Source organism: Tenrec ecaudatus, chromosome 4 (genome assembly GCF_050624435.1).
Source record: "Tenrec ecaudatus isolate mTenEca1 chromosome 4, mTenEca1.hap1, whole genome shotgun sequence".
NCBI classification, from domain to species: Eukaryota; Metazoa; Chordata; class Mammalia; order Afrosoricida; family Tenrecidae; genus Tenrec; species Tenrec ecaudatus.
In genome coordinates, this window is record NC_134533.1 from 65168377 (window position 1) to 65180541 (window position 12165).

A 12165-nucleotide genomic window follows, 5' to 3' on the forward strand; every position below is an offset into this window, starting at 1 on the left:
TCACTTCCTGGACACATCAATACTCAATTCAATCACCTTCCGGAAGCCCACTCTGAGGCTCTGGGTCCTAAGGGCATATGAGGGATTACCCATATTGTCCGCTCAAAAGGAAAAAGCTCCACTTGGAGGAACTTTTGTAGTGTGCATTTTCCCCCTACTAGGCAAATATCAAGCAACTCTCTCTGAGTTAGTGCACCCAGTGGCATCCCCTGGGAAGATTCTCTCTGATCACTGTGAATGTTTATGTAAAGGCAGTTTTGCTTGAGCATTGCTATTTTGTGATGTCTGCTTTAAAAGAATGGAGTGAGGATGTGAAATTTTGTTTCCTACTCATGAAAAATGCTGCAGAAATTGTCATGTTGAATACAGCTTACAAGGACAGCAGTATGGGAAAAGCTCAAGTGTATGAGTGATTTTCTCATTTCAAAAAAGATGAAATGTCGATTCATGACAAACCTCTTTCTGAATGTCAACTTCTTGAATGAACAAAAATGTCAACTCATAGTGGTGCTTGTTCCACCAGGTTAGATTGTTAATTAAGCTTACTATTTAGAGGTTCTGAAAATATTGTGTGTGACAAAAAGGCCTGTTTTTTGGCAGACACTGTACCGACTCATGCAGCCATCTCAGTGAGCCAGTTTTTGGCAAAAAAAAAAAAAAAAAAGCCCCAGGCACCCTTACTCACCTGACCTTTCTGTGAGCAACTTCTTTTTGTTTCCGTGAATGAAGAGGGACATGAAGGAACTGTGATTTGATGACTGAGAAGAGGTTAAGACAAAAAACAAGGGAGGTACTGTCAGGCACCCAAACAGAGAAGTCTGAAAAAGGTTTCTAAGAATGGAATCACAGATTTAACAAATGTGTTAAGTGTAATGGAGAGTAATTTGAAGGTGTAAAAAAAAACCAAAAAGCAACTAACTACGGAGGTTTGAAGTGGAAGTCTGGGTTTTGTTTTGGGGTAGCCCCTCATGTACCATGGGATAAATGGCTGGAGGGATGACATTGTGAGCATGGATGATGAGGATCCTTCTCCCTACCAGGTGAGTGACAGTTACCACAACAATGGCTGTATAGAAAAAGAGGATGAGGATGAGGTGGGAGCTACAGGTACTCAGGGCTTTTGATGCTGCTTCAGCAGAATTCAGGCTCAGGCCTGAATGAAGAATCAAAACAAAGGAAACAAAGACCAGACACACATCACTCCCACCCACAACCTATGACAAGGTTAATTAGTAGAACCTGTTAATAGTTATGTCATCACAGGCCAAACTGGTGACTCCTAAGTTAGAACACACGCAGTGCTCAATCTCATTCTTAGAGCAGTAGCGTCTCTGGGCAGCCAGTACAGGCACTGGGATGGTCAACAGACCATTCCTGAGCACCATGAAGAGTGTAGCTTTGACCACAAAAGTGTCAGTGACTATGGAAGGGTATTGAAGAGGATAACAAATGGCTACATATCTATCCACAGCCATACAGAGGAAGATTCCTGACTCCATGCATAAAAAAACATGAATGGCATAAATCTGAGTGAAGCATTCAGGGAGGCTGATGGACTTGGCATCTAACCAGAAGATGGCCAGGATCTTGGGCAAGATGGTGGTGGCCAGGCCAATGACCACTACAGCCAAGCCACAAAGGAATTGATACATGGGCTGGTGCAGGGCAGGCTCCTGGTGGATAGTGATCAAGATGAGGACATTGACGCCTAGAGCTAAGAGGTAGAGCAGAGCCAGTGGTGGGGAGAGCCAGTGTTGCCATTCATGAATGCCTGGGAATCCCAACAGGATGAACTCAGGTACTTGAAAGCTTGAGCTATTGGCTGTGTTCATGGTGGTATCCATATTGTGAGATCGCTTTCTCCCAGCATCTATCTTGAATTAAGGAGAAAAGAAAAACAAAGCTTCAGTTAGCTCAGCTAATGACTAAAATATGTATTATAGTCCCTTTAGTCAGAAATTTTGTTCAACTCCATTTAAGCCTCTGAAAGTGTTCAGAGAAGAAAAGCAATTCCCAAATCAGATCTTACAATGGTGTGCTAGTCACCTAATCTGTTGTCAATTTAAGAATTAAAAGTGTAGGGGTGGAGTCTAGGCTGTGAATCTGGAGATAGCCAAAGAGACTTCTGTGGGCATGACCTTCTCTTGAGAATTCTGGGAAATCTGGTTATTCCTTCTTGAAGTGGACACACACTCTCTGCGACTCCCTGGGAGACATTTGCAGAAGACAAGCTGCATGGAGGCAACCAGACCTCTGAAGCCGGAGAAGCCACAGAGAGAGCCCTGCCAGTGCTGAGATGTTTACAATGCCACTGGATCCAAAGACTTTCTACCCACTGGCTTGTGATAGTCCTGCATTTGGTTTCATTGTATGTGTTTCATGAGTCTGAAGAGGACTTTATAGATTGGTATCAGACATATAGGCTAATATCAGATTTATTGACTTGATCTGGACTGGGCTGGAATGTTTTCTCAATGTTCAACTGCTCATGTATATAAATATCTTATATACATATGCGTGTTTGCAATTTTTTTTCTCTAGTCCATCCAGAGTAACACAAATGGAGATTGTAGTAGAATAAAAAGGAAGATGTAGTGACTCTATGCTCTCTAAGGGTACGTTGTATTAATGATAAACATGGACACAAAGCAGGAGATATGTACACTAGGAAGATTTTTCAGGGAAAGGGAAGATAGGGCTGTTGCTTCCATCCTTGGTGATCTGCAAGGAGGAAAAAAGTAGCAATAATGAGAATTCTGACCATATGGTTTTTGTAAACAGTGCCTATTGGCACATAGTTTCAAATGAAAACCATTCTATCTATCTATCTATCTATCTATCTATCTATCTATCTATCTATCTATCTATCTATCTATCTATCATTTGTTTATTTATTGTTATTATTCACATAGAAAGTTTCCTGGTCGGTGTAAACAGTTTGTGTTTAACTATAGGCATCATGGTTACACATTGGTCTGTTCACCTTAAAGTCAGAAATTCCAAACCACCCGCGATTCTGAGGGAGAAAGACTGGGCTTCCTATTCCAAGAAGACGGTGCTTTCTACTTCAGGCTCAGAAACTCACAGGGGCAGTTTTTCCCTGGCATATGAGGTCTGATGAGTTAGCATCAACTGGTTAGTAATGGGTTTGTATTTTTGTTTATTAACCTAAAGGTTGATAGCTCAAAACCACTCATAAGGACTATGGAAGAAATGCCTCTGGATGAGATTCTGTGTATATGTCAGCCAAGAAACCCCTATGGTGCTATTCTTTGCTGTAATACACAGGGCCATGCTCAACAGGGCAGCAGTAGGTTTGATTTGGACTTTTTTATTCACACACGAGGAACCAGGCATTGACTTATATGTCTAGGGAAGAATCATATATTGAAATCACAAATAAGTAATGAACCTTTAATCTTTTGTCTTCAATTTCAGCATTCTTTCCAACCAACAAGTTTTCACCAGTATCCTCTAGAAGCACTCTTTATTTCCTCTTTCACCTCTGAAAGTAATAATGAAAGCATGTCTGAAGTTATATTTTAAATAATTATTTTATTCATAAAGACACACAGAATTATATTTATCAATAAACTTCCATTCATATCTGGGTTTTTGGATGGTATTGATTGGGAGCATGGGAGGCATTTATCATGCACAGACATATTTTTATTAATTTTATGGCTCACACTGACCCTTTGTCACTTGATCCTGTTTGGTCTTAAATTATTGGTTTTGATTATTCTTACATTGTTGTTAAATATGTTCAAGTAATTTAATCAGAATTGCTGGAAGAAGGTGCATTCTCTCTTCTGTCTAGGATGGGTTTCCTCTCCACTTATTCTAGCAAACAGAGTTAATTCTGTGATAATTCCAAATATAAGTGTCTAAAATGTCAACATGCTATGCAAAACTACACAAGAAAGCAATGAGGTTAATGGAAAATGGAAATATGGGTATAGACCCCAGGAAGTTCCTTGCCAACAAACAAAAAGATCGAAAACAGCAGAAAGTTTTGCACATTTTCCGTAGTTAAGAAGACCACCATTATCATGTTACCTCACATCGATTTACTCCTGATTGTCTTTTCAGCATTGCAGGGATTCAGGTTGGAAAGAGCCCGCAGTGAGTGCAGTCTGTCATGTTGCTTCAGAGACTTTTGGAATTTATTTACTACTGGGAATCTATCATAATTTTCTCCATGGCTTGAAAATATTGCATCAAAAATTGGAAAGAATTGATATTGTCAACTTTTTAAAAACAATTTATTGGGGCTCATACAATTCTTATCACAGTTCATACATATACATACATCAATTGTATAAAGCACATCCATACATTCCCTGCCCCAATCATTCTCAAGGCATTTGCTCTCCACTTAAGCCCCTTGCATCAGGTCCTCTTTTTTTTTCCCCTCCCTCCCCGCTCCCCCTCCCTCATGTGCCCTTGGTAATTTATACATCGTTATTTTGTCATATCTTGCCCTATCCGGAGTCTCCCATCCCCCCTTCTCTGCTGTCCCTCTCCCAGGGAAGAGGTCACATGTGGATCCTTGTAATCAGTTCCCCCTTTCCAACCCACTCACCCTCCACTCTCCCAGCATCGCCCCTCACACCCTTGGTCCTGAAGGTATCATCCACCCTGGATTCCCTATACCTCCAGCCCTCATATGTACCAGTGTACAACCTCTGCCCTATCCAGCCCTGCAAGGTAGAATTCGGATCATGGCTAGTGGACTGCTTATCCATTCAAAACTACCTTTCCAAAACTGTCCTCTATCATAGAGTCTGGGAAGCCAAAATATTCAATTTCTGAATCTTCCTTCTGATTTATGTTCAACCAATCAGATGGATGTGAGTAAAAGTATGTTGATACTGCATTGCTCATCCCTTTCTTAATCTTGTTTACAATATGAAGTTGAGCATGGAGTTTTATGAGCTAGAGTTTAACATTGCACCCATTGTGTCAAGTCAGTTCTGAGACCCTATATGGGGTTTCTGAGCCAATAATTCTTTTTTATTAATAATTTTGGGGGGCTCTTACAACTCTTATAACAATCCATACATCAGTTGTATTTAGCCTATTTCTACATATGTTGCCATTATCATTTCCAAAACATTTTCTTTCTGCTTGAGTCCTTGGTATCAGATCCTCCTTTTCCCCTCACCCGCTCAACCTTCCTCTCGTGAACCCTTGATAAAGTATAAATTATTATTATTTTCATTTATTATATATTACACAGTCCACTATCTTCCTTCATCCACATTTCTGTTGTTCATCCCCCTGAGGAGGTGGGCTATATGTCAATCACTGTAGTCTGTTCCCCTTTTCTCCTCCTCTCCTTCCACCTTCCCCTGCTCTCATGGTATCGCTACTTCCATTATTGTTCCGGAGGGCTTTATCTGTCCCAGATTCCATGCGCCGAGAGCTCTTATCTGTACCAGTGTATATGCTTCAGTCTAGCCAGGTGTTTAAGGTAGAACTGAGGCTATTAAAGTGGGGTGGGAGGGTGGGAGGAAGGATTTAAGAACTAAAGGAATGTGCATATTTCATAGGGGCTATACTTCACTCTGGCTGATTCTTCTATCCCTTGTGACCCTTCTGTGAGGGGTTGTACAGTTGTCTACAGATGGGCTTTTGGTCTCCACTCCACACCCCCTCTTTTGCATCGATCTGATTGTTTAGTTTTGGTCTTCTGATGCCTGATTCCTGATCCTTCTACACCTCATGATTACACAGGGGAAGCTGTAATTCTCGGTGGGAGCAAAGTGTCTCATCTCTTTCATGTGCAGTGGGAAAACTAATGACCTTGATGACGGAAGTCCAACACTTCACAGTGCCACCAGGGTAGACAAATAGCTGGAACCTTGTTGCTGGATGACACAATTGAGCAACCTTAACAACTGTGAGGGGTTCCTGATTGGTGCAAATGGTTAAGTGGATTAGTGCCTCAAAGTTTGGTAGGTCTAATGCATGGAGACATAGTCAATTATTTAACATGGCATATCTAGCCATAATCTTTATATGATATTTTATAAATTCTAGCCTCTGTGTCTATAGTTATAATCCCATTTTGGAAGGAGTTCTCTGCCATTTTAATGGGTAGGATTAATGTGGGTTGTATTCCGAGTCTCTGAGTCTCCACTTTAGTGTATAAACCAAGTCACCATCCTATGTTTCCTTGAGTGTTGTATGATCTGCCAAAAGATAAAAACCACATTTCCATCAAAGTCTCTGTGTATAAGAACCACTTCAGAAGTGGAGAGAGTATTCCTGGGACCACGAAGTGAAGAAGAGCAACGTGTGAAGCACATTTGAGATCTCTGTCTGAGGTTGCAGAGGACAAGAACAAAGGTACCAGAAACTGTGGCTCAGAATAAGCCCTGAATAAAAGCAATGGAGTCAGGCCGGGACCAGAGACTCAGGCAATGTAACCATGAGATAGAACACAGGAGCAGTCCTGAGACTATGAAACTGTGAAGCAGAGCAGTTGTAGGGCTTCTTGGTCCAAAGACAGGACAAGGGACCGAGTGACTGAGATACCAATGACCAGAAAGAGATTTGGATACAGGGAGAGGTGAAGTGCTGTTGTGAGTCAATGATATTCCTTATTGCTGATGGATCCTGACTTGTTATCTTGCCATATGTTGTCAGGTATTGTGGAGTTGGTTCATTTCCTTTTCCTGTGCCATCCTCACAATTGTTATGTTTGAGCCCATTGTAGCAGCCACTGTGCACACCTTGCTGAGGGTCTTTCTCATTTTCACTTCCCCTCTACTTTATCAAGCATGATGTCCTTTTCCAGGGACTGACCTTTCCTGATAACATACTTAATGAAGTCTTACTATTCTTCCTTCTAGGATGCATGCTGGCTGTACTTCCAAGACAGGTTTGTTGGTTATTTCCCTTGTACTTTTAATATTCTTGCCAAAATCATAATTCAATTGCATTGATTCTTCTTCCATCTTCCTTATTCAATGCCCAACTTTTACATGCAGATGAAGTGACTAAAAACACTATGGCTTGGGTCAGGCCCACCTGAGACCTCAAAGTAACATCCTTGTTTTCCATTACTTTAAAGAGTTCCTCATGCAGCAGATTTAGTGTGTGATTTGATCTCTTAACTGCTGCTTCCATGAGCATTGATTATAGTTCCAAACAAGATGAAACCTTGACAACTTCATCTTTTCTCCAGTTATTCTGATGTTACCTTTTTGTCCAACTGTGAAGATTTGGGTTTCCTTTACATCGAACGATAATCAAATTGAGGGGTATAATCCTTAATCTTCATTTGTAAATGCTGTTAATCTTCCTGACTTTCAGCAAGCCATCTTGTGTCATCTACATATGGCAGGTAGTTAATAAGCCTTCTTTCAATCCTGATGCTGCGTTCTTCTCCATTGTCCAGCTTCTCTAATTATTTGATCAGCCTATTGATTAAGTATGATGAAAGGATACAACCCTGATGCACATCTTTCTTCATTTTAACCATACAGCGTTCCCTTGTTTTATGTCTCCCTTGTTCAAATGATTACCTATTGATTCCTTTATAGGTTCTGGCTGAGCACTATAGAATGTACTGGAATTCATTCTACTCAAACTGTTGCTCTAATAACAGTTTGCTATTACCCACATATACCCCATAAGTCCCTTTTATCATGAGTATTCACTGTGAGCTCTATGTAGCCATTGCAGTGAATTATCAAACCCAACAGAAAAGCAGACTGTCATGAGAGGAGCAGTTGGTACTGTAATAGGTAAACAAAAATGGAGGATGGAGGCATGTTTGACCTCTGCCTTTGGGTGAAAGGGAAGCCAGAGGTGGTCAGATAAACTCCTCAGTGCTACTCAGTGCCATAGAGGGGGATAACCTTGGAAGACAGTGTGAATATTTCTTTTTCTTCTGTGAACAGCCACTATTGTGTAGTGACAAAGATACCTGTGGGGATAAATGGGTAGAAAGACTAACAGTATAAACCATTAGTAGCATTATAGGATGCCTCCTCAATGGACAAGGTCTCTTTATTTGAGGGTGTGTTAGACAGGGTTCTCTAGAGAGATAAAACCTGATTGCTGATAATTATATATATATATATATATAAAGATAGATAACACAAGAAATGAACTGTTAAATTATATACAGATAGATAGATATATAACACAAGAAATGAACAGTTAAATTATAAAGCAGTACACATGGCTCAGTGCAACTCACTCCCATGAGAGAGTTGTGAGACACTGGAAGTCCTTCAAGTCTTGAGGGCCGCCAGGTAGTCCTCTGTAGAGAGAGCTAGGCTATCCCAGCACAGGCAGCAAACAGCAAGGCAGGTCACCAACGAGCCAGGTCACCAACCGTCAGTCCCCAGCTCCAGAGGTGTACATTTCAATTCTCTGGTGAGGCAAGTCTTAAAGGGACCTCAAATGACAGCGACATAGTTCACAGGCTAGGTGTCCCACAGGTAGTGTAGCTTGCAAATTGAGGCACAGAACAAGCAAGGCAGCCGCACACTGGTCCAATGATCAAAGTGCGAGAGACAAGAAAGGTGAGGCTCACCGAGCCATTTTTCTCTCCGCCCTTCAATTAATCCCATATGTGTTTGTCAGCCAGGCTGGCACAATAAACTAACTATCTGAGAGAGTTTTTAGATTTAATGGGGCCTCCATGTGCCAAACACACTTGATATCAACTATAACAAAAACTCTATATTGCCTCATTTTTGTGTTCTTGTCCCTCCTCACTGTTTTTTCTGGCTTGGGATAAATGGACTTCAGTTCAATTAGGCCAGCATTATTTTGTGTCACTTATATACACATTCCTAATTGATGGAAAATTTGCTTAATAATGTAACTTTAAGAAAACACATTTCCCCCCTTCCCTGATGTTTCCTGTCATAAGAAGTCTAATTCATTGTCATAATGTTCTTAGCTTTCTTTGGTCCATTTTCACTATTTCTTCAAAGGAGAATATATTTTAATAGCATTCATGAATTTAAGAAGTTATATGAATATGGAACAAGACAGTCCTTTTCTTTTTGGCTTGGCAGTATGACTTTTAGTCATATGCTCATCCTAGTTGTAAAGGTTCTATGTTTGTAAGGGGATCTAAAATTCTTTAGCAAATTCTTGGAACCAACAGCCTTTATCATAGAAAAGGATTTTTAGGTTATGGGTTGTGCCAAATTGAACTTGAATAATATATATGCATTGTATTCTGAAATAATATAAGCTGAAATAACTGAAGGAAAGATCTAAGACTTGAGCTGCAATTCTGGAAGATTCTATGGACAAAATTTTCTTTCTTTTCTGCTGGAAATTTGAATAATGTTGAAAGCATCATGAAGGTGAACTCAGTCTTCAAGTTTCCACTTAAAGAAAATTTCAACCTACTTTGGTGAGTAGTGACTGGAGCCTTAAAACTTGTGAGTGGCATCTAAGATACAACTAACAATCTTTTCAACTGGGGCAAAGAAGAGCCAATAAAACCAAAGATTCAAAGAAACAATTGATCCAAAGGACGAATGGAACTTATGAAGTGTAGCTTTCAGTAGCTTTCAAGACCTGAAACGTTTGGAGCTCAGAGTCCACTCAGGAGCAACGTGGAAGAAAGACCTGCTAATTGATTTCCAGAAAACATAGTCATTGAAAACTGAAGGAACATTGTTGTACCCTTGCACATGTGGCATCACCATGAGCTGAATTTTAGTGAACTCTACTTGTTTCACCTTTTAGTTTAACTTGTTCCAGTGATTTAGTCCCAACCCCATATGGAGAAAGAGCCAGGAATATTCTCCCCATCTATTAGGGCATTATTGTTTTCCATGATGCTTTTATTGTGTATGTGGAATCACTGCTAAAAATAGGTAAAGCACATGTGTCAAACAAGCTATGGATTATCTTTCCCCAAATGTAATAAAATCCTTTTTTTTTTTACCAATAGCCTGCGAAAGGGACATTAACTCAATTCCTTTGCTTTTAGGGCCTTACATGCTTAGACATTAATTTCTAAGTTTACTGGCCCAAGGCAGGCTTTTCTTCTCCAAATCTACAGAAAGTCATTGTGATATGTGTGGAGGTTTCCTCACATCACCAGAAAATCTTACAGGATCCAAAATTTCACCTGTGATAATCTGTATTTTGACATGGAAATAATAAAAACAATTTCCTAACATTCCATTGTTCTGCTTTCTAAATATATAAAATTAACCTTATGTTCCCCTTTAGAACGTTTTGACCTCCTTTTATTTCTAGTGAATCATAGAACTCATTAAGATATGTAATTTATTGGATAAATTCAAGTGGGATTAATTACGAAAGATACAGTGGTTGGGATATTCTTCTTAGGGTTCTAATGCAAGTTAACGCAAGAATAGGTAACGGATTTAATTTCCATGGTGAACCTGCAGAAAATTGAATTGAAATAATTCAATCACTAAAAGACAAATCTTGTATGAAACAACTATTATGAAAAGTCAGGAAAAGGATTTTTCACAGAAAGAAGCATGAGTTACCGTAGGTGGGAGAAAAGGGAAATTTGAATAATTAACTAAAAGTTAGACACATTTAACTAAGGTGAGGGGGAGAGATAAGAAAAAAATGAAAGATATATACTTTCACATTATAAGATAGTACTCCTTAATTTTTAGTATTTAGGTTGAATAGTAGGTTAAAGGCAGGGATGGGGAGAATGATAACTCAACTTTCTATTTGACTTTATCTCTAAAATGTAACATCTAAAAGTACTTAATTGGAAAGGTTTTCATGTGGATAAAATGAGCTAGTAGTTGTAAAATGCTTAAAGTAGTGCCTTGCACAGAGTTTATGCTATGTAAGATAAAGTGGTTAATTTGAATCAACGTTTCCAGCAATCAGGTGACGTGGAATTCCAACCTAAGACATTGGGCTATACAATGTGTGATCTTTTGTGCAATAGTATATCAAATATTATATCATTTAATATCAAATCACTTCCTGGAGACATGAATACCCAATCTAAGTACCTTCTGGAGACCCACTCTGAGTTCCTGGGTCCTAAGGGCATACACCATGGGGTTGAGGGCTGGGGGTATGACATTGTGGAGCACATTGAGGAGAACGGGAATGAGGGGAAACTTTCTCCCTGCCAGGTGGGTGACATTTAATACAACAATGGCTGTATAGAAAAAGAGGATGAGGATGAGGTGGGAGCTGCAGGCACTTAGGACCTTTGATGTTGCTTCAGCAGAGTTCAATCTCAGGACTGAGCGAAGAATCAAAGTATAGGAAACAAACACCAGACACATGTCACTCCCACACACAACCCAAGCCAAGGCTAGTTGGTAGAACCTGTTAATGGTTATGTCATCACAGGCCAAACTGGTGACTCCTAAGTTAGAGCACAAACAGTGCTCAATCTCGTTCCTAGAGCAGTAGTGTCTCTGGGCAGCCAGTACAGGCACTGGGATGGTCAACAGACCATTCCTGAGCACCATGAAGAGTGTAGCTTTGACCACAAAAGTGTCAGTGACTATGGAAGGGTATTGAAGAGGATAACAAATGGCTACATATCTATCCACAGCCATACAGAGTAAGATTCCTGACTCCATGAATACAAAAATATGAATGGCATAAATCTGAGTGAAGCATTCAGGGAGGCCGATGGACTTGGCCTCTAACCAGAAGATGGCCAGGATTTTGGGCAAGATGGTGGTGGATAGGCCAATGTCCACTACAGCCAAGACACTAAGGAATTGATACATGGGCTGGTGCAGGGCTGGCTCCAGGTGAATAGTGATCAAGATGAGGACATTGGCGCCTAGAGCTAAGAGGTAGAGCAGAGCCAGTGGTGGGGAGAGCCAGTGTTGCCATTCATGAATGCCTGGGAATCCCAACAGGATGAACTCAGATATTTGAAAGCTTGAGCTATTGGCTGTGTCCATGGTGGTATCCATATTGAGAGATGTCTTTCTCTCAGCATCTCCCTATGAGTTAAAGAAAAATAAAAATAATACTTTAGTTAGCTCCGATGAAGACATGCACACACATGTAATGGTCATTTTAGATGTAATTATCTTTCAGCTCCCTTCAATTGCCTGGAAGAGTTCAGGTTAAGGAAAAGGAAGGCTAAAATAGGTGGTAAGCTGAATATTACACTAGAATTAAATAAAAAATTACTATATATATTTAAGA

General features: G+C 40.1%; 1 protein-coding gene and 1 pseudogene across 1 annotated transcript; both read right to left on the bottom strand.

Moving 5' to 3' along the window:
• LOC142446751 (olfactory receptor 56B34-like) lies at positions 1-1844 on the bottom strand (annotated as a pseudogene).
• Positions 1845-10961: 9117 nt separating this feature from the next.
• On the bottom strand, positions 10962-11927 carry LOC142446752 (olfactory receptor 56B34-like). The gene has a single exon (XM_075548492.1). The coding sequence runs from the start codon at positions 11925-11927 to the stop codon at positions 10962-10964; it is 966 nt and encodes a 321-aa protein (XP_075404607.1).
• Positions 11928-12165: the final 238 nt, after the last annotated feature.